A 24,394-nucleotide genomic window follows, 5' to 3' on the forward strand; every position below is an offset into this window, starting at 1 on the left:
GCAATTTTGTAATGTTATCAAAGGTTTCACCGGGATTCTTTATTTTCAGTTTCTCTTAAAAAAACATAATAATTGAAATTCAATTATTATAAGCCGGTGTTAAGGTCATGAATTCTTAGAAAATATAAGTATAAACTGAACACACCAATAAACAAACATACATAAATATGTACAACTGAGCCCGAGTTGACAAAGCTTCTTATTCGCAACGAAGAAGAACTTTACAAAAACAAATCTACATGGCACACAAATCAATATAGAGACAGATTGTCTCAATTGTGTTGTTAGTGTAGAAATGAGAAAACCTGAATTAAGCATGAAAACAAATACCAGCAGGATGGCCTAGTGGTTAAAGGCTACTGCAGTTTCACCATGTGATTCACAGTTCGAATCCCGGTGAAACCTTTGATAACATTACAAAATTGCCTGATGATGATTACGTTGGCCGTTTTCGAAATGGTCCATCGCAATATGCCAGTAAATGTTTCTTTCTTTTCAGTTTCTCTTAGAAAAAACATAATAATTTAAATTCAATTATTATAAGCCGGTGTTAAGCTCATGAATTCTTAGAAAATATAAGTATAAACTGAACACACCAATAAACAAACATACACAAATATGTACAACTGAGCCCGAGTTGACAAAGCTTCTCATTCGCAACGAAGAAGAACTTTACAAAAACAAATCTACATGGCACACAAATCAATATAGACACAGAATGTCTCAATTGTGTTGTTAGTGTAGAAATGAGAAAACCTTAATTAAGCATGAAAACAAATACCAGCAGGATGGCCTAGTGGTTAAAGGCTACTGCAGTTTCACCATGTGATTCACGTTTCGAATCCCGGTGAAACCTTTGATAACATTACAAAATTGCCTGATAATGATTACGTTGGCGGTTTTCGAAATGGTCCATCGCAATATGCCAGTAAATGTTTCTTTCTTTTCAGTTTCTCTTAGAAAAAACATAATAATTGAAATTCAATTATTATAAGCCGGTGTTAAGCTCATGAATTCTTAGAAAATATAAGTATAAACTGAACACACCAATAACCAAACATACGTAAAATTTTATCATCACTTATTAGCCGTGTTTTTTTTTTTACACACGTATACGTTTACGTTTGTGCGTAAAAAACGCTTATCCGCGCTTGTATAATGCTAAGGAGACCCATCTATCGGCAGTGGTTAAATAACTACAGCTACAGCACAGGGTGTACCGAAAAGCGGAGACATAACCCTCTGATGGCCATAGGGTAAAACATATAGCTGAATCAGTTGCGATGAATTGTGGACACACATAGGATACATCGAATTAGGGGGTGAAACAAAGACACATATTTCAGTTACATCTGAGTATAATGCGTATTGAAATTTAGTAGGACAAATTTTATGCGCAGCAATTTCAGAGGTGTATTTAAGTTTGTCGCTTAGCAGTCCATATAAAGTTTAAGTGTAAACGTATATAGAAGAATAGAAAAACACAGCTAATGCAAAGGAGTATTGTTAGAGTACTCCAACATGAAAAAAATGGAACACGTAATCCAACAATTTATGCAGGGTAGGCACAAATGCTGTGAATATTTTGTCGGAACGTGTCGCTGCGGGAGTGCACGAAATCCCCAAAAGAAAATACTCAAACACAAAATCCCCAAAGAAAAAATATATCCAAACACATAATCCCCAAAATCAAAATCCCCAAACACAAAATCCCAGTGTTATGATAAACATCATGATCGTGTAAAAAATATCAATATCTCTTTCATTCATATTTACTTATGTATAACAATATATTCACGTTTTGGCAATACATATTTTTACTTATCCATATATATAGGACTACTGGTCGCTCTACTTCGAACAAGCTAACAGAAGCGTGTACTACGCAGAAGGACATCACCGGTTATACCACACACCCGGACTTGGCATGGCGTAGCACAGGGTTATTTTTTAAGAGCTGCCGAAGGCCGCCTATGCAGGAAGTTGGTATGGATAATTAGCCTTTTTTGGTCGCGGCAGTTTTAAACCTAATTTGAATTTATTTCACGCATAAAATGGGGATTTTGTGTTGGGGATTATGGGTTTGGGGATTTTGATTTTGGGGGTTTTGATTTTGGGGATTTTGTTTTGGGGATTTTGACTTTGGGGATAACGTGGTAGACCTGTCGCTACATGTCGCGTCATATAATGTGTATGAACCTTTACTTTAAAAGCACCTTCACATAAGCGCCCGAACACAAAAGAATAACCTATTTGACGATCACCATACAAACACATGCAGTCAACTGCAGCATCTTGCGCGGAAAGATAAGTTGACTGCATGTGTTTGTATAGGGATCGTAAAAAAGGTTATTCTTATGTGTTCGGGCCTTGAGCAGTTTTTCATATAGATGCATTTGACGCATTCTTATTAATGATAAGTATACCGCACGTATTTTTCATGAAGAACGGCAGATCGAGCGACACTGTGCGTCTGACATGGAAAAGTAGCGAACTTCCAACTTTTGTTGCAGGCAAAGAATAAGAAGAAGAGAGCGATATTTGCTTTGGCTAAGGGTGCTTTCAAAATTTGCAAGTGAAATTTTTTTTCCCACTCGTTGGTACTGTTCTAACATTTTTCACAAGTTAAAGCTGCAGCTTAACAAATGAATAGGACACAAAAGCCATCATCCCGTTGCAAAGATTCTGAGCCAGATAAATAATTTTGTGTGTAAATTCAAGAACAAATGGTAATTGAAACACAACGGCGACATCTCCCTATCACAACTGTGTACAAAACTATCAAGACCTCTGCTTCTCAAGCATCCCAATGATCGAGAGCATTCCGTGAGAATTGATCGTGATACGGGGTGATGGACCTTTAATTTTAAGGAAAGGAACTTCTTAAATTATTTTTTACACTTCGCCATAATATTAAGAGGGACCATTATATTTATAACCAACACTTTAAAACATAAAAGAATTGCCATAGCTTAGCTGAAATATTTTTCGCTGAATTTTACTAAAACATATATGTATATCTAACTCAACTGGACGGCGAAAACTGTCCCATGTTTAAATTTGGTAAAAGTCTAGTTGAGGGGTCGACTGCTAATACGCTACCAAAAATATCGAGAGGTGTCAAAAGACGCGTATTTACGTCGACAACAATAATCCGAAGGCGAAAAAAAAACAAAATTTATATCAGGCGGTGGACGGATAAGATATCACACTTGTTTTATCCGCAATGTACAACACCCTGAAACACTCGGAAGTCATGCCTGACAGCCCTAATTACTGAAGAGGTCTTCAGATACAGACATTGGTGCTTTATCGGTAAATTTATAACAGCTGATTCGACCAACCGTATGGGAATCAATGGAATCGATTATTGGTGCCTCTAAAGCGCTAAATACACGACACGAACATTTCCACGAACATTCCGCAATCTTGTTCGCAGCTTTGGCCATACACCATACGAACTTTTGGCCGAACATTAGTTCTCTTTCAGACAGCCATGAATACGGACAACAATTGTGCTGCAGCAATATTGCTCGCTGTGGCAATTAAGCGTAAAAAAAAGAGAGGTATTGCGCCCGCAAACTATTTATTTTTTTTATAACTGTATCCTTTGTGGCATCAGGATCTACTTCTTTTAATTTTTCGATTAAAGTCGCATAATCATTATTCTTTTTAATTCTATTACAATAATCTTTGCTTTTTACTTGCCACAATGATGGCAAAGATTTATACATTTCAATAAATTCACTCATATATTTTTTATTGTCCATTTTACTTTTCCGCGCACGTCTGTTCCGTTCAGAAATTACTACGATTATGAGCTATTTCGCCATACACGCACGAACAGTTCGCGCAAATGTTCGCTAAAAATTCAAATATTTTGATTTTTGGCGAACATTTGCGCGAACTGGCAAACACCACCATACACGACAGAAAAGCTCGCAGAAACATGACATAACGGGAATGTTCGCGGAAATGTTCGTGTCGTGTAATTGGCGCTTAAGGTTGGTTGTTGTTGTTGTAGCAATGTTTCGCCCCACCTAATAGCTGCGACCGATCACAAATTGTCATCAATATCCTCTAACGGGAGTCCAAGGAAACTTGCTGTTTCTACAGGGGTGGACCATAAGAAAGGGGTGTTAGACATTGTTTACTATATAGTTTGGCAGCTTAAGTAGAGGTTATGTTGCGAATGGAGTGGAAGGCAGTGGACTAGGCAGTCGAATGTCATATAATGAAGGAATGGTGTTCGGAGATTTTTCAAAGTTAAAAAAAAAAATGATAAAAGCTTTAATATAAATAAAACTATTGTTTTAATAACAACAAAAACGCCATATATATTCTGTATACATAAATTTGTTAGGATTATCTCACTTTAAAATTTGAATTAAATAATCTAAAGTTTTGTTTTGAAACTGAGTCGAGAACTGTGCGTGTGAATGTGCGAATTTTCACCGATCAGCTGTTAGTTGCGCTACTTGGTAAAATTTACAATGGTGTTAGAGGCGTAGGTTCCACATTACAATTAAAGAGATGGTTGGTGTCATGTGGGGACACATTGCAAGCGGGGCATACATTTTGTATGTCGGGGTTGATTCTGGATGTGTAAGAGTTTAACCTGTTACAGTATCCAGAACGAAGTTGAGCCAGAGTGACTCGCCTTTCCCTGGGGAGTATGCGTTCCTCTTCCGCAATTTTTGGGTACTGTTCCCCGAGTACTGGATTCACCGGGCAATTCCCGGCATAAAGGTTCGACGCTTGTTTGTGGAGTTTACCAAGGACTTGCTTGTGTTTTTTTGCTTCATACGGCTGAGTTCTCAGGTGCCGTATTTCCTCAAAATGCTTACGGAGATTACTCCTTAAGTCCCTAGGCGGTGCTGGCTCACCAATCAGATGTCTGTTGGGATGCCAGGGTTTCTGGGTATTCAACAGGAACTGTTTGGTTAACATCTCATTTCTCTCCCTGATGGGGAGCATTCTCGCCTCATTATGTAGATGGTGTTCTGGGGACATAAGAAGACAGCCCGTGGCGGTTCTGAGCGCAGTATTTTGGCAGGCCTGTAGCTTCTTCCAGTGCGTTTTTTGTCTTTTCCCCAATACTGCCAGCAAGGGATTTGAGGATTTTATTACGGCTATGGATTTTCGGAACAATTGCGGCTGCGTGCTCGTCAATCGGTGGTGGTGCTATGGAGTTTTCTAAAGCCATGCTGATGACAGGCTAGTTGCAAATTTGCTTTGAAGTGGGGGAGCAAAATGGCTTCAAGCGTCTTGGCTACTGGCGATAGGAGAGATATCGGGTGATATGACTCTCCTATGGTAGCTGGTTTCCCAGGCTTTAGTAGCGGGACCACCTTGGCCATTTTCCATTTTTCGGGTATGACAAAGGTGGAAAGAGACAGGTTGAAGGCATGTGCTAAATATTTGAAACCCTCTTTCCCTAGGCTTTTAAGCATCGGCATGGCTATTCCGTCTGGGCCCACTGCTTTGGATGGTTTAGCATGACCGATGGCATCCTCAACCTCCTTGGCGGTGTTGGTAATTGGTGACGCGTTGAGCTTATGTTTACGTGAGCGTCTGTTGGCCCTTCGTCTATTTTTGTCGACCGTAGAATGCATTATGTATTGGATTCGATAGGGACTTTACAGTGGACCAAAGTTTACCTACACCGGCAGAGAGGTTACAACCGCTTAGGTGCTCCTCCGATTTCGCCCGCTTGTGTTCATCCACAAGCAATCTGATGCGTTGGTTTATGTCCCTTATTTGGGGGTCGCCGGGATAGAGCTGTCTTATAAGGTCACGTTCTCTCGCTAAACTTGCGGCCTCTGCCGGGAAGTGGGGCCGAATTTCGGGAATTCCAACGGCGGAAATGAAACGAGCCGAGGCGGATTCAATGACCTTGCGGAAAGCACGCTCCTCTTGGCGGGCATCAGTTGGGATAGGGAGGGCAGCAAAGCGGTTGCTTGTATAGGATTTGTATTCGTCCCACTTTCCTTTTTTAAAGTTAATGAAAGTGCATTTTTCTGCGAGTTTCTTACGAGTTCTGCGCTCATGATTGAGATATCCGGCGAACTGTGACAGCTTCCTACCATACGTGTGGGGGCGTCTCCGTTTATAGTGCAGAACGTCGTTTCTTCTATTTTATCCGCTAACATCTCACCCCTACTGTCCACCCGCAAGTTTGAATGACATATATAGTGATGGGCATTGAAATCGCCTAAGATAATGCGATTGTTTCCAGTGAGTACGCCGCTGATATCAGGGTGGTATCCACTGGGGCAACAGGTGACGGGAGGGATGTAGATGTTGATGATTTCTAGATTTTCATCGCCCGACCGGACAGATAATCATTGACGTTCTAAGACATTGTCCCTGCGGTCGATGTCCGGATCAAATATATGATATTGCACAATGTGGTGTATGATAAACGAGAGGCCGCCTCCATTTCCCTCTCTCGCGATATTTTCTGTGGACATTGTACCCAGAGCAGGTCTGCAATGCAGATCTTGCTGTGAGTTTAGTCTCTTGAATCCCAGCAATGCGGATGTTGTGCCGCTTCATGAAGTCGACTATCTCCGTGATCTTCCCAGTTAATCCATTACAGTTTAACTGCAGAATTCTGAAGTGCATAGGGGGGGACGTCGTCACTCTGGGAGTAAGTGACGGGTGACTACGCCTGGGTTGTGGAAGGCCAGAACGCGATTGCTGTTGAGGCCCTGGGACTAGACGTCCTTGGGTAGGCATCGGGGTACCCGATGTATTTGGGTATGCGGCCTGGCAACATGGCGCAATGAAACCCGTCGGGGGGTTGCCGTCGCGGAGACCAGAACATCTAGGAAAGTGGCACCGCCCATGGTAGGAGCTGCATTGGGCGGATGTCGCAAACGTATATATTCTGTGCTGGCAAACGGTGCAAAGGGAGGTAGGGACTAAGAGTCTGTTTCCCTGACCAACACAATTGCTGCCGCGAAAGAGGGGGGAAGAAGACGGGACAGGGGCTGATGCTCGGCATTGCTCCCGACTCTACTACGGAGATTGTAGGTATGAGTGGGAGGAGCCGTGTGAGTTGGTGGCGCCGTGGGGCGCGAGCAATAGCAGGTACTTGTTGTGGCTTGCAGAGCAGCGGGGCTGCTGAAGGTAGCGGGGTGCGCTAAGACGCAGACTACGGGACGTCCTAGGACGTGAACAGCAAGGAGCCACAAAAGATTTATAGAAGCTACGTGGACGTCTGGTTTTGTGGTCTAGCCCAGAACAACCTGTCCGATGCAACCATCCCTTAAACGAGACACACTGACAATAGTATGACCGTCCTAAAAATATTCTTTTCCGGCAGATGCCGCAAAACCATTTCTCGGACCGGGGTCAGGAGACGGACCCGGATTGGGTTCGATACCTTCCAGGAGCAAGAGAATATGGAGCAGCCCCGCTGCAAGGAGCTGCTGGGAGGGACGCAACAAATTAAATGGGGTTACACTGAAATGGCAGTCCTTGGTCGGGAAAAATCCCGAGTCGCTCCGGTACATAGAACCGACGGCCCTAGGAAGCGTCATAAGGTTGGTCGAATCAGCTGTTATAAGGTTAACGATACGGTTACCGATAAAGCACCAATGTCTGCAGCTCAATTGGTTTTTGGTTTTCCGCCGTAACAATGTACAGCTGATTACGTTAGGGATACTACAGCGATACGCCAACGGCATTGTGAATGATAACTAAGTGTGATGTCTTCTGCATAGACGTCAAAATTCCAAAGTGATTGGATCACCTGATTTGCATTTGACTATCGCTGTCTCATTCTGTATCTCTTTCTATCACCCGCTGAAGATAGACGCCCCATATTGAACACGCTGTCAAAACGCTAAAAAGCAGCCATATTAAACCTCCTGTCAGGCATTTGATAGATAAGATATCACACTTAGTTATCATTCACAATGCCAATGGCCCCGGCTTTCTATTAACAATGATGTTTAGTTTAGCAACACCGGACAAATTCACAGCTGGTAAACTGTGACGAATTCCCATCATTGGTCGAAAATCCTTTGAAATACTTATTTCTCGCCTTGACTCTCTTCTACCGGCAAAAAGGAATAACTTCAGAATGGTACGCGTTGGTTTACAAATTTCGGCTACGCTCGAAAATATCGAAAGAATTGAAACCTGTCATCCAAATTACTCATTTTTCGTAAAAGTAAAATGTACAAATTGCGGAGAGACTTCCGAGAAATGGCACGACATAACCGAGTCAGAGCGCTTGCAAGGTGCGAGTGATAGCCGTAATCCTGATGGTTTTAATTTTTATATGAAATGTAAAATGTGTAGTCGCGAAAATAGCATTGACATTGTAGAGAAGACAAATGGTAAGAGTAGTAACTCGTTGAGAAATCGGTATTTTTGAATATATTCAGAATACAGATTCACTTCATATTTAGGTGTGTATAAAGAATATTTTATATGGTTTATCTAATTTCTCATAGAACCCTACACTCAAGACGATGCTGGAAAATTCAAAGCTATTGTTGTTTTCGATTGCCGAGGTGTGGAGCCGGTTGAGTTTTCACCGCGCGCTGGATGGATTGTCCACTCGGCTGAAAATGGCCAAAAATTCGAAGATGTTGATCTATCAGAAGATGACTGGGTGGAATACGACCAGAAGAATAAAAATTCCGTGGGCGTATATGAATTTGCATCACAGTTTGTAAAGTTGAAGAAGTAATCAGATTCAACTTAGCAAGAGCATTTACAGCTACCAAGAATTTTGTTACTTTATTGTAAACTGTATCGATAATAGATCTAAACTTTTACTTTGACATATATATTATATTTATTTAATGTTTAAAAAGCTTATCCTGTAATTAAAAAATTTTAAAACTTACTGAAATGGCTTTTAACACTTTGAAAGGTTTTTTCTGTCCAGCCGCTTCTTTGCTGGGTTAAATAGCGCCAATCGGTAACAGAAACACCAGTGGAGTGGGGCAGTCATCTTTTTACTATCAACCTGACTGAAAGCTCGTTTTATTTCCAATGGCTGGGAGAGATTCTTCACAATTCTGACTGAGCTTGTGATATTGCTCAACTTCATTAACGTTGAAACTAAATTCAGACATTTCAGCATATAAGCATCTCAAAGGCGACTTCAAATCGGCGAAGAGGTGATGTGTTTTAATTTTTTCCCAGGTCTCTCGTCCGATCATATTTTGCCAAGTAGTTAATCAATGTGCCGCACAACGCATTTAAAAAGCTACGCAGGCAATAAATCACTGCCTACGTCCTTGTTTATTAATCTGATTATTTTTATACTGACATCGTCGTAGTCGGGTGAGGGAATATTAATTTCATCAACATCGATATCGGACTGGGATATAATATATTCATTTAAGAGGGCAGAGTAGTATTTAAATACTCTCTGGACATCAATTCCCAGGTCGCCGTTTTCGTGCCAACAAGTGTTTGCTTGAGCTTAAAACCTTTTGTCTTTCGCCGATTTTTGTAAATAAATTAACTGTTATTTTCATAGAACGATTGAAAAATTAGTTGAAATTTTTTAAATTTTAAATTATTTAGTTCTAAAAAAATTTATTGCAACAAGCAATTTTAAATGTACTTAACAGCAATTTATTGATTGCAATTAATTTTTCGATCAATTAATTGATAAACAAATTGATCAACGCCCAACACTGCCGTTCCTTGCAACGTCTATCTGATTGAGCATATTTCGCTCAGGGCACATACAAGTAGCTTGCTGTATATTTTTATGTTTAAAAAAAGTATTTTTTTTTTGTTTTCAAAAACTGTTATCGACAACGTTTTTAGCGGACATTTTGGGTATACATGAAAATTTTACAATCAAATGAAAATTTTTTTAGTAAAAAAAAAAAATTAATATAAGGCGCGACAACCTCCAAACAGATTTTAGGCCGAGCTTCTCTTCCAATTTGCGCGCTTCTTCCATTGTGCTCCTATAATAAATTGTTAATATTAAACAATGAAAACATTCTGCGCATGAGCGTTTGTTTGCGAAGTATCTTTTCGCGACAACTAAAAACGAAAGAGAATAATAATACGTGTGAAGTGGCGCCAATAATTATTCAACTAAATGGTGACCATTGTTCTAGAAGTACATAACTCATAGTGTATGGTATACATTTTAGTGCATTGAATATACATTGAATAAATACATAGGTTTTAAACATGTATAATACTAAGAACAAACTGGTATAATACAAGTATAATACTAAGAACAAACTGGTATCTTATTTTAGATTATTAGCTGTGATATTTAATAAATAATATTTTATATATTAGAGCCACTATAGGTATTCATAAAAGTCAGCATAAAACTTGTTAATGCGATTAGCATGTAGGAGTGATAGAAGATCTTCTTTTTTGCTATTTTTAAGATGAAGACTTAGAGGTGCAGCAAAACTAGGCAAAGTACTTGCTTCGGATGAAGGCACTGCATCTACAAAACTTACTGAATTAGGATGAGCTATAAAAAAATAAATAATTAACTTTACTTACTTATTTCCAGAAAATCTAGTATAGCAGATACATCTACACCATTAGTAGTTTTCTCCGCTAAAAGAACCTTCACAATTTGTTTACTGTTCTGCTCAATCTCCTTACATTGCTTGGACAAAATATCCAGCACCTTTTTTGCGTGACTTGCAGACATTGTTACAAAGTAAACAAATTAAGTATAATAATAGTATAGTATTTTTCACAATTGATTAAACGATATAAATGTTGCCAGTTATTAGCACGAAGTTAAACTGTAAAAAGACTATTATCATATATATTTTAATCAATAGTGGAAACAGAAAATGAAACTTACCTTTGGCTGTGGTTTAAGGCTTTTTCGAAAGTGATCCAAAATTATTCCACTAAATAATTTTATCAGAAATGACCCAACTCGAATTAATTGGCTTAAAAAAATTTTAAAAATGACACAATAATAAATGTGTCGCTTTAGGACGTTTTGTTGGAGCTAAATACCAAAGTTCAAAAATGTAACTTGGGGCCATCTAGCGGAAAGCTTTGAACATTTAGGTTGTGTCGGTTTTCTAACGTATGGGACTACACTTATACCATTCAAAAATGCCTTAATACCAAAAATTGATTTTTTTGAGTTGGGTCACTTCTGAAGCGGGGGTGCGATATGAGTAAATATGTTTACATAGAAATATACATTCTTCATAAATTATTAATATACACATTAATAGATAATTTCACAGATTTATAAACATTTTTGAAGTTTAAACCGATTGCAATCTACGAAAGGTGATTAAAGGTGTGGTTTTTTTTATTTTCTGTAAGCAAAAAGCTTGGATAGCATTTTGAGATTCCCGGACCCCTCCAAAGCCCGGGCCCGGGGGTAATGACCCCCTCGGAACATACGTCTCCATTTAAGAATTTGTGGAACGTTTTACATTTGGAATATTAAGTATTTACTTATTTGGAATATTATGTATATATTTATTTGGAATATTCGGATCTCGTGAGGTAGTGGCAAATGAACGTATTCCGAATATTCTAAATTAACGGTTTATCTGAAACACTTCCACTTAATACTTAACGGAAAAGAGCTTTCCGAAATTTCAGAATAAAAAGGTGAATACGACCTGTGTAGCAGGGCCGCCCAAAAGCTTAACTCTTCTGTCAAAGTCAAGGTAGGAATATAAAGTTCTAAGACAATAAGCCATTTTCTTTTAATTTTGTTGTCAGTTCATTGCGGCTTCTGAGTAGAGTATCACCCCATGTCGGCTGCCTGTTCAAAATCGTGCTATCTCAAAATATTTTTCAAAAATTTCCCAATTCAGGATTTGTCATAAAACCGCCCTATATTAGAGTTAGATTGAAGAACGTTTCATCTCAGAATGATTTTCATTAACTCCCTCTTATGACAAAATGCATTGAACTTATGCTCATATATGGAGTTTTTGAAACAAATTTTGAGATAGTGCATTTTTGAATAAAATCCTAACGTAGGGCATTCTTAAAACAATTTCTGAAAGAATGACCAAACCAACATAACTTTATCAATTCTCGAAATATTTAGTAGAAAATTAATTATTTCCCCAAAAACTTTTGGCATTTACAAATTTATTATCACTACTAATATACTACCAAAGATGCTTTTCTACTACAATTTTCACTGAAGGGGATTGAATTATTCCCCGTTTTCCTTACTTCGTAAAAGCAACACGTCCAGATTTTTCAATTTGGGAGTGTCAAAGATCTGTCATCATTGGAGAACAAACCTCTAGTAATTGAATCATGGGACGTTTTATTGTAAGCAGATGTAATTCAAAATTTAAATTTGTTGGGAAAACGCAAAGTTTTATTTTATAAAAATGAAATTCAAAGACTCTTGTTCCCGCCATTTTCGCCCCTAGGAGTATTTTATGTATGTGAACATAATCTCACCAGCGTCCGTTTTAGGATATCATAAAATCTCGAAAAAAGAAAATTTTGATTAACATCAGTTTACAATAAAATGTGCATATCAGAATTTTTGGTGATTTTTATAAATAAGTTAATAATCACGCTATGAACACATTCAGTTTAAGTGAGGCCTTTATTGACGGCCAGTTCAACCTAATCTTACTTACTTAATGCGCTTAACCGTTTAAACGGCTATGCCCGTCTAACAAGGCGTGCCAGTCTTCTTCTCTGGGTTAACTGGCGCCAACTGGTTAAATCGTTTTTCACCTGGTCCTTCTAGCGGAGTGGGACCGCCCTCTTCCTCTGCTTCCAAAAACGGGTTCCGATAAAAATACTGCTGCGTTTTATTTCGCAGGACTATGTTGTTTTCTGCGTAAAGCTCGTACAGCTCATTATTTAATCTTTTTGGTACTCGGCATCGCCAATGCGTAGATGTCTATAAATCTTTCGAAGAACTTTTCTCTCGAACACTCCCTGAGCCGCCTAAATTGATTTTGTTATGGTCCATGCTTCTGCACTATATAGCAGTACGCATACGATAAGTGACTTGTAGAGCAAGTATTTTCGTTTGCCGGGAGGACTTGACTTTTCAATTGCCTACCTAGTCCAAAGAAGTATTTATTGGCAAGAATGATTCTTCGTTGTATTTCAGAACTGATGTTGTTTGTGTTAATGCTGGTTCCTAGACAAACTAAGTCTTTTACTTATCATTAATAATAAAAAATTTAATCTAATCAATCATTAAATGGATTCTTAGAAAAATAATACATTATAATAGTAATCATTATTTAACTATTCAATTTGAATTTAAATAAGCTACAAAAGTAAAAAAACACATTGAGCTTTTAATCAAAATTAATGTACATACATATTTTTTTGCCATTTCCTTAATGAATGTAACAAAGTAAATTAATTCTGTGTTAACTATAAATAACCTAAAATTTTGAAGTTTCCAGAATTCTAGTGCTTAAAATACAAAAAGTTACATTTAATAATAAAGCTTACATTCACGTACATACTTCTGCGATTCTGTAAGGTAGAGGACGATTTGCGAAACTGCCGAGAATTATAGCATTCTCGACAAAAAGGGAGCTTTGCTCTCGGTATCGAGAAAATTTTTAGAATTCTAATGAATTCAAAAGTCGAGTTCTAATCGGTTTCTAATGTGAATCTTAAATATAAGAGCAATTAAATTCAATTATTTAGAGTCAATTAAGTTTTCATTGTTTTATTATTAAAGATATTTTTAATGGCCTGTAAGCTTACATACTTAATATCAATATATGTACATAATTCAAAGGCTTCTCATAACATTCCAAAACCTAACTTAAACACGAAAGGACACATTTTCTTCAATTGCCAGTCAAATAGCATGGTAAAAGCTTGCTCACTTTCGCTCTTCTTTATATATTAATTTTCGCTTACTAATTTTAATTATAACAAATGATAAACCGATTTTGCAACTACCAATATTTTCGCACAACATTTCCCAATTACAATTTTTTTATAAAACTAAGGCCCGGTTTTTCAGTACAAGTTCAACTCAGTTTGTCAGTTAAACTACGCGTAAACTTATTCTGCAGTTTTTTAGAGTACTTTAACTGAAGTTTAAGCTGAGCTTAAGCGGCCGATCTAGCAGGGTTAAACTCTAGTTAACCTAGCATTTATTTGCGTTCGTGCGAAATGGCGTCGAATATACCCAACAAGCATTTGGGATTGAGTACCATTAAAGCTCATGTTCAAAACTAGGCATACTTTTAAAATCATAAGAGTTGTTTCGAAGCAGTGGCTCAACTCGAGAATCACAGCATACTAGGGGAATTTTTGTAAAGTAAAAAATGCTATTACTAAAGTTGAAAAAATTTAATTAACAACTTGTGGTTCTCTAACTGGACTCAAATGTAAGATTCCATACTACAGTATTTTCACGAAAATAAAATCAATTTCTATAATTTAAAAAATAAATAAATGTTAGGCCCGATAACCTCCGAAGAGATTTTAGGCCGAGCTTCTCTTCCAAATTGCGTCGTGCTCCTTTTAATTTTTCCTACAATTTGGCGGGACGGGACCTACTTGCTTTATTCCGACTCCGAACGGCATCTGCAAGGCAGATGAGTTTTCACTGATAGCTTTTCATGGCAGATATACACTCGGAGTGCTTGTCAAACACTGCCGAGGGGCGATCTAACTTAAACAAATTTTCTATTAATTGAAAAACCCAGGATATTCGGTGTAGTAGGCAGAGCACGCTACCATCACACCACGGTGGAAATTTATTTTTGTTAAATTACGCTTCATTACTGCTATCAACCTCGTGTATATTTCTCACAATAAACAGCTGTTGGTTTTGGTGGTACCACCTTGGAGTTTTTTTTCAACTCCATCTCAACTCGATATGCAATGTTGGATATCAACTGGAGAAATGTGTTGAATATTCATTTGAGAACTGTACATTTCTCAAAATCTCTCGAAATTAGGATAATAATTGGAAAATATTAATGACGTTGGAGGTCAAATCGAAAACTTTTAATTTTACAAAATTTCTCAAAGGTTGAATAGTGATTGGAGAATGAAGTTGGATATCAACTCGAGAACTATTTGGTTTAAGAATAATTAAATACTGATGTTGGATATCACTTCCGGAACTAGATATATATTTCGCTGGAGAAACGAAATCCAGCTGTTGCCACATCTACAAACTAGATAATGAAAAAACCAATGTTGCAGCACAAAAAAGCATACCCCAAAGGCGGTCTTAAACTGTGACTGAAAAACTGCTGAGTAGTTTAACTGGAGTTTAAATTTGAATAGAGTTTAAGCAAACTTAGTTTAAGCTTAGCTTAACCAACTACTGAAAAACCAGGCCTTAAGTGATCATATCGTACAAATAACCGATAACTGTGACAACATCGCAGTGTTTCTCAAATCGCTCCTTAATCGAATTTTAACCTAGTTCTCTAGTTTTCGATTAGAGGTACCAAAATACGCGTTTCGAACTCCGACTTTAGAATCCGATAGCGAAAATTAAAAATTTCATTTTTTTCAAAATATATACCCAAATAATCGCTGCAAAATTTCATGTGGTTGTTGTATTGTGCAAAAAATTTAAGCCATCGTGACTCGGCTGATTGTACCTTATCAGTGCGGCTTCAGACCTGGTAAATCTACCATCGACCGGATTTTCACAACGCCCCAAATCTTGAAAAAAAAAACCGCCAAGAAGGAATTAATACACATCACCCTTAGTCGATTTTTAAGCGGCCTTCGACAGCATGACTGAATTTGGTTTCCCCGCAAAACTTATAAGGCTGTGCAAAACGATGTTGAGCAACACCCTAGCTCAGTCAGAATTGGGTTGGACCTCTTCGAGCCGTTCGAAACTAAACGAGGTTTCAGACAGGGCTGACCCCCTATCGTGCAATTTCTTTAATTCTATGCTGGAGATAATTATACTAGCTGCAGAACTTAACTGCTATGGAACGAAACTATAATAGCCTGCAATTGCTGGCGTGTGCTGATGACATTGATATCATCCACCTGAATACCAGCGCCGTAAGTTCTGCTTAATCTAAAGTGAAAAAAAGCGGAAAAGATGAGTTTGATAGTGAATGAGGATAAAACAAAGTTCCTGCTGTCCATGATTCAATCCCAGGAGGTTTGCTCAGGTTTTTGAAAATTGCAGCCATCTTGCTCAAAAATCGAATTGACATTAGCTAGCTGTGTTGTTTCTTTGCACATTTATGAAAAATACTAGTAGTAGAAATAGGTGAAAACTTAATCATTTCGATGCTCGAAACATTCGAAAACTAGGAACGCGTGTAGTATCAAACGAACTTGCTCCGAATATTCCAAATCAACGGTACGGAACGACTCCCTAACTAGGTAAATACACTCCCTGTATAGCAAATAGTAAAATGTCAAAGCCTTAATTAAAAGTTCTAAGGAAGTCAGCTATTTTTCTATTTTGTTTCGGCTGCCAGTTCGAACTCGCCCCTTCTCAAAGTATTTTTCAAAAATTCCCCATCTCAGGGTTTGTGTCAAAAACGTCTTATCTCCGAATAACTTTGAAGAGCATCCATCTCAGATTTGTTTTCATTAACCTCCTATCTCATGTCAATATGTATTGAATTTATGCTCAGATAGTGCGGTTTTGAAACAAATTCTAAGATAAATTCATGGCATTTATAAAACTGCTATCGTTACTAATATACTACTTAAGGTACTTTTCTACTACAATTTTCACTGAAGGGGATTGAATTATTCAACACTTGTTTCGTAAAGGCAGCTCGTCATTTGACCTTGGTAGCCTTCATGGTGAAATTATATACAAGTGAATTCAATCAGCTTTTTTTTTTTAAATTGTGAATAAATATTTATATCTCAATGTTTGTGTTGTGAAGTTTGGTGTCCATAGGCATGAGTATAGAAGGTGTAGAAAATAATGGTTTAATTCAAGGAAATAGATCTGAACGATTTATTCCATTTTATCGAGTCGATTTTATTTTAGCATAACAAACCTCTAACCACTAGATTGCAATTACTCTTTAAAAAAATATTTCCAATCTCTTTTTGAGGCTAGGCACGATATTTTTTTAAATCCATTTTTGAAGACCTCCGTTTGTAAGTAAAAAGATATGTATACTAATTATACTGTGACGAATATTAGCATCACTAAGCTGATACTAAGTAAATAAAGGCACAACAACAATAAAGTAAGCTGCCACTCTTGTGTACATCAAATCAAACACCATTTACACACATACTTACAAGGCAATGAAGAGATAGTACAGAGCACTTTTGGAGCCCTAATTCAAATTAACCGTTATTTTACAAATTGATATTGAAATATGAAAGTTATGATTTTTTTGGATGCAACTGGGCGCACTGAGCTCAGGGCTAAGAGATCTCAAGTGTACCACATGGTGGTATTTGGGTAGTTTTGCAATTTGGCGATAGATGGTTTTGCACAGGGATCAACGATATAATGATCAATATCTAGTACAAAGTCAATTATCCGGCAATCTCGGAAGAGGCGGAGCAAAGCTCGTTCGTTCAGGTACCATACATAATTTCAAAAATAACAAGTAATGGTGTCTAAGTTCGGGTGTAACCGAACTTTATATACTCAGCGTGAGCTTCAATTTTACATTTCACTTCAGATAAATTACTTTTCTACATAACACGTGGCAACGCACATACGTATGTATGTAAACATTTGTTTATATCTACAAAAGATCATCGAGGTACAGTACGATACATATGTATACTACATATTTATTCATATATAATTGATTTTAAAGTGCTTTAAAAGTAAAGAAAAAGCAAATTTTTTCCAAGTTCTAGCGAAGGCGGCATATTCATAATAGAAGATAATTGATACTTAAGTACATATTTAAAAAAAATTGTATATATAAAAAAAGTTTGTTAATTAAATTTAGTTAATGAATAGTATAGTTTTTCAAGAAAGCCAAAGCAAAATATGCTGACCAACATGATTTTTTGTATTATACTAGTATCACCCGTGGTCGAAAATTCGACCAATCCAATTTTTTTAGATATGGGAGATGTCTAGACATGTGATGTACAAATTACTCTGTATTTGTTTCGCATAGTTTCTACTACTCTGTCCTATACGGTGTTTATGTGGAGAAACTCTAAATCACATTCCACTAACCAGACGTTTTTAATATTTCGTTAAAATTTTCCCTGGTGATGCATTATATAGAAATCGGCGGATCACTTATTAAGAGAAGCTAAACCATGCGAATGGACTAAACCCATATGAAGTTGAAATATGTATCTTTCGAATACTTATTAAAATATTGTAATGAATTTAGGGAAATTCCGCTTATTTGAAGCCTTCTGCTAACGTTCGAATCGCTAAACTGTTGAATAAATCACTCCAATATTCTGTATTGCAAATGGTCTTTATTAGACAACTTTGGGAGTAGTACAATTATACTTCACAATTATACTTCGCAACTAAAAGCGTGTTTAAATCAAACAGATTACTGATTACTCAGCTTGCGCTGCTTTTATACTCTCCGTTGCTTCATTCGCATATTTCTACTAAAGACTAGACGCTTCGCCTTCTAGAACTGCTGTATATCCTGCTTGGTAATTTCTATATACATGCATATTTGTAGTTCATGCTATCTGATAGCCATATACGGATGTATGCGTGAGTACTACTTCGGCTGATGATTACATGTGTTTGAGTATCACTTCATTGCCTTGTATGTATGTGTGTAAATGTTGAGTTTACGTACACAAGAGTGGCAGCTTGCTTTATTGTTGTTGTGCCTTTATTTATTTAGTATCAGCTTAGTGATGCTAATATTCGTCACAATATGATATAGGGCGCTTTTGAAACAAATCCTGAAGTGGGAAATGTTAAAAAAATATATATATTTTGAGATAGAGCGATTTCCAACCGACAGCCGACATAGGATACTTCACTCAGCATTCGCAAGCAATGAACTCACAAAAAAAAAAAAAGGGTGCTGACTGTCTTAGAACTTTACATTGTGGCCTTAACTTATATGCTGTATTGCTACACAGTAATCTATATATATAAAAAGAAGTTTACATTTTGATTGTCACTCCATAACCCGAGAACGGATAGAAAGATTGCCATGAAATTTTTAGGATAACTTAATAGGAACCCGGAGAGTGTTTGTGAAAAGTTTTTTTTTTCGGGAAGTGGAGCAGTGACCGATTTATTCTAAACTGTCGTATATATGGCTCGTTTAGCCTGAAATTTGGTATGTAGGTAGCGTTATATCTAGAATAAAATGTCGGATAAGTTTTCTTCCGGGTAGTGGACCAGGATACATATTGGTGACTAGGGTCTCGAGAAATAGGACAAAAAGTGGACCCGGGCGCCCCTAGAATGTGTTTATACAATATGGATATCAAATGAAAGCTGCTGATGAGTGCTTTAGTACAGGGTAGTTTTCGTACCTATTGGTGACTAGGGTTCCGAGATATAGGCCAAAACGTGGACCCGGGAACCCCTAGAATGTGTTTATACAATATGGATATCAAATGAAAGCTGTTGATGAGTGCTTTAGTACAGGGTAGTTTGCATACCTATCGGTGACTAGGGTCTCGAGATATAGGCCAGAACGTGGACCCGGGCACCCCTAGAATGTGTTTTTACAATATGGATATCAAATGAAAGCTGTTGATGAGTGCTTTAGTTCACGGTAGTTTTCATACCTATTGGTGACTGGGGTCTCGAGATATAGGCCAAAACGTGGACCCGGGCACCCCTAAAATGTGTGTGTATTTTGGATATCAAATGAAAGCTGTTGATGAGTGCTTTAGTACAGGGTAGTTTTCATACCTATTGGTGACTAGGGTCTCGAGATATAGGCCAAAATGTGGACCCGGGCACCCCTAGAATTTGTGTGTATTTTGGATATCAAATGAAAGCTGTTGCTGAGAGCTTTTAAGTAATTTTCATTGTGATATTCGATTTAGTCGCATCATCCTGGCAAAACTGATACAATATGCATGCGAAGCCGAAATAAAGACATGAATTAATAATACCTACATACCTATTTACATACGTCCTATTCGATTTGCCTAAATTTGGTATATAAATTTGCCTATATTAGTATTTCCGATGCTTTTTTTCCGGGAAGTAGACCAGAGACGGACTGGGACTGGGATTAGGACTGGGACTGAGACTGAGACTCGGAGTGGGACTGGAACAAAATACATACCACCCTCTGGGACTGGCAATAAGATATGAAGAATAATGAGAAAAACTTGAGAGAAGAGAAAAGAGAGAAGGAGACTGAGAAAGAGATAGAATGAGACGAAGATGGAGATAGATGAAGCGAAAAATACGGAGGGTGGAGTGAATACAAAGATTAGGAAAAAGTGTAGAGGGGCGAGGGAGAGTTAGACGGAAAAAGCTTATTAAAATGTATGCAGATATACAAATTTAGGGCAGAACAACGCTAGTTATTTATAATTATTTACCTACTTATTCTGTAACTTCGAGAAGTTCATCTCCGTTTATGTAATCATTCCGTATAAACCGTTAATTTAGAATACTCAGAACAAGTTCGTTTGATACTACGTCCCGAGGTTCGAAGGTTCCATATAAGTATATGAATATTATACCAAATATAAAAACGATTGTATTTATACGTGGCCCGATGAAACCAGGCTAATCTTGTTAATTTTTTTTCATTAATACATAATTTTTATTTTTTATTGTTACCGAGTCTTTGAGAGGCAGTGGCTTCTTAAGCGTTGAGATCTAAAATTGCTTAGCTACAGAGAAACTGATCAGCAGAGAAATATTGATACACAAAATACAATAGATTAAGAGTATACATACGTATGATTTTTAAAAAATTATTTTTTATTTTTAATTATTAAGAGAAGATGCCGTTTTTTTTCATGATAAAGAGCGAGCCCGAAAGAAACATCAATTATTCTCGATTGAGAGTTATAATCTTCACACAAATACAGAGAAGGTTCGTTTAGTTGGAAATTGGTTCTGCATTGTTTAAGAATTATAGGTTTATAATGCCTTGAAACTCGGCATGGAACATTCAAGTTTACTTCGTTCAAAAGAAATGGGCTTGAAATCGATCCATTTAATAGTTTAGCCATAAATATTATTCCAAGCATTTCTCTAACCGATTAGCGCAGGGAGGAAGATTATACCAAGAGTCCCATTGAAGATTTCTCAAGGCGAAAAGTAAAAACTGTTTTTGAATTGATTCTAACCTATCTACATGAACTTGATAACGCGGATTCCAAATTATCGATCCATATTCTCATATCGGCCTCACCAATGCTGTAAATAGGGTTTTTGTAACGTAAGGATCACTAAACTCTTTTGAATAGTGAGAATGTTTTTAACAGTGCATCGCGAAATTTTGTATATGAATGGCGAGGCGAATTAAACTTCAATTGCCAAGTCTGATTGTTATGTACGAAACGAAGTGGTAACGCCACACACTGAATTAATTTACTATCATTTTGGCAACTCTGTTTTGCTTATTCTTTTTTGTTCTTTTTTATTCTTTAGTATTAACTCAACACATTTTATATTGAAATGTTCATATTCACTCATATTAAATCAACTGAGGAAATATACATATACAAAAGTGGTGTCAGAAGTGGGATTAAAAAGATGAGCCTCACACCGGAAGATTTGAAAAGGGTGATGGATGCATTGGCAGGGGCGATTCGCGAGGCTGTAGAGGGGGCGTCCCACAGTGCTGGGGCAAATGCAAATCAGCGGGCAGCAACCAAACCGCCACCGTTTAGTATTGCAGAATACAAGTCAGAAGACAAATCCTCAGTGCAGGATTTTTTCACACGCGTAGATCGGGCCTTACAGCTGAGCAAAGTTCCAGAAGAGGAACAACATAAATTCGTACTCGTGCATATGGGGGCAGAGCTGAACGCCGCACTAAAAATACTTGTTAGCCCAAAGACACCTGACTCGCTGAAATACAATGAAATAAAAACCGTGTTAATTCGCCATTTTGATGGCTCACGGAACAAGTATGCTGAAAGTATCAAATTTAGACAAAGTAAGCAAGAAAAAGGCGAATCGATTGCCGAGTACGCTCTTCGTTTAAAAAAGGGCGCTGCATATTGTGAATATGGCGACTTTTTGGATAGGATGTTAACAGAGCAGTTACTGATGGCGTGGAGTCACGCTATATTTGCAATGAGGTTATAAGTAAAAAACCAAACAATTTTACTGAGGCATACGAAATTGCGCACACAATCGAACTAACACAAAGTGCAACAACAGATCTGAAGTGTACAGAGTGGGAACAACCAAGTGAACCAACGTATAAACTGGGATACGAACCAGTGAAAACAAAAAGAAATGAAAATGCTGAAAAGTTGACCAAGAAGCCAAAAGAAAAATCCGCAAATTGTTACGGATGTGGGGGCCAACACAGCAGAAAAGCCTGCAAATTCAGTAGCTCCAAATGTTTTTCGTGTGGAAAATTGGGCCACATTGCAAAAGTGTGCAAGGCAAAACTAGATCAGATTTCAGAGGATGAGCTCGAACCAGTTCAGCAGCTGAACAGCATTAATGTATGTAAAGCAGTAGACAGAAAAATGCTTCACGTAAATATCGATGGAAAGCAAATACGGATGGAGCTTGATACGGGTGCCCCATGCGCCATTATTAATTATAAAACTCTTCGCACTATAAAACCGAATTTTAGATTATTAAAAACAGATAGACGATTTACAAGCTACACGGGGCATATAGTGAACTGCATGGGTAGGGTTGTAGTAACCGCATCAATGGGGAGGACTAAGCGGCGCCTGAATATGTATGTTGTCCAAGAAGATTTCGATACACTTTGCGGCAGAGAATGGATCTCACAATTCGCACGTGAAATTAACTTTTCGGAGCTATTTTCGTCAGCCAGGCAAATCAACTCTACAAGTTCAACCGCGCCAAAACTTTCAGAAAACCAGCGAGAACGGCTGCAACATCTCCTTGCAAGTTACGAAGAAGTCTTTGACACGACAGCGGGTAAGTTGAGAGGGCCGTCTGCAAAAGTGAAGCTGAAGGCGGGAGCCACACCAGCGTTCGCACGAGCACGCGAAATACCAATGGCATTGAGAGAGGCGTATGCCAAGGAAATAGATCGCAAATTCCAGTCTGGCTTTTACGTGAGAGTAGAGCATTCGGAATGGGCTTCAGCAACACATGTAGTCGCGAAAAAAAATGGAGATATTCGCATCACTGGCAATTACAAGCCAACGGTTAATCCAAGAATGATTATTGACGAACATCCGATTCCTAAAGCGGAAGACTTGTTCAATAAAATGAAAAAAGCGGCGATATTTTGTCACTTGGATATAACCGACGCATATACACACCTTATGATCGACGATGATTTCGCACATGTTTTGACATTAAACACAGCTACACACGGACTAGTACGACCGACTCGTGCGGTATATGGGGCAGCAAATATTCCAGCTATTTGGCAAAGAAAAATGGAGACGCTCCTGCAAGGGGTGCCAAACGTTTTAAATTTCTTTGATGACATCTTGGTGTTCGCGGAAAATTTTGAAGAGCTGCTGAGGGTTTTGGCGACAACGCTAAATCGCATCAAATGCAATGGTCTACGCTTAAATAAGTCAAAGTGTGTTTTTGCTACTCCATCGGTGGAGTTTTTAGGCCATCGCATCGACGCACAGGGGGTGCATAAATCTGACAAACACATTGAAGCTATACTGAATAGCCCCAAACCAACGAATGTGGAGGAGCTACAGCTATTTTTAGGAAAAGCTACTTACTATAGTGCATTTATCCCAGACCTGGCGACGAGAGCGCGACCATTGCGCGATATGCTGAAAAGCGAAAAATTTCACTGGTCCAAAGAGGCAAATTCAGCCTTTGAGTATCTAAAACAGGCGCTGGTTTCTCCACAAGTCTTGATACCCTACAACCCGGCACTACCGGTTCTACTAGCGACGGACGCGAGTCAAACAGGGTTGGGAGCGGTGCTATCACATCGCTTAGAGAACGGAACTGAACGACCCATGGCATAAGCAAGTCGAACACTGAATACTGCAGAACAGCTATACCCACAGATGGACAAAGAGGCACTGGCAATAGTATGGCAGTTCAGAAATTTTTCAATTATTTGTACGCGCGTCATTTCACGCTAATCACAGATCATAAACCGTTGTCACAAATTTTACAACCAGACAAGTCTCTACCAGTACTTTGCATTAGCAGAATGGCTAATTACGCAGGCTTTCTGAGTAGATTTGATTTCGAAGTGGTGTATAAAAATTCAAAGGCAAACGCTAACGCCGACTATCTTTCACGGGCCCACCCTCTACGACAGCAACCATTAAAGGTGGGACATGTGCGGCAGGCATATACGGATAATCCAGACGAATACGACGAGTTCGACAACTTTGTGATTCGCCAAATCAA

The 24,394-nt window shown here is 38.1% G+C and overlaps 1 protein-coding gene across 1 annotated transcript; it reads left to right on the forward strand.

The window, feature by feature from the left end:
* The first annotated feature begins 7,881 nt into the window (after nt 1-7,881).
* LOC137243101 (UPF0587 protein CG4646) lies at nt 7,882-8,866 on the forward strand. Its single transcript, XM_067770327.1, has 2 exons — nt 7,882-8,351; nt 8,469-8,866. The coding sequence occupies exons 1-2, from the start codon at nt 8,093-8,095 to the stop codon at nt 8,705-8,707; spliced, it is 498 nt and encodes a 165-aa protein (XP_067626428.1). The 5' UTR covers nt 7,882-8,092; the 3' UTR covers nt 8,708-8,866.
* Nucleotides 8,867-24,394: the final 15,528 nt, after the last annotated feature.

This window comes from Eurosta solidaginis, chromosome 3 (genome assembly GCF_040869045.1).
Source record: "Eurosta solidaginis isolate ZX-2024a chromosome 3, ASM4086904v1, whole genome shotgun sequence".
Lineage (NCBI taxonomy): Eukaryota > Metazoa > Arthropoda > Insecta > Diptera > Tephritidae > Eurosta > Eurosta solidaginis.

Coding starts and splice junctions, on each gene's coding strand:
- LOC137243101 (XM_067770327.1), top strand. CDS start 8,093: ATGGTACGCGTTGGTTTACAAATTTCGGCTACGCTCGAAAATATCGAA. Junction 8,352..8,468: donor CATTGTAGAGAAGACAAATG/GTAAGAGTAGTA, acceptor AATTTCTCATAG/AACCCTACACTCAAGACGAT.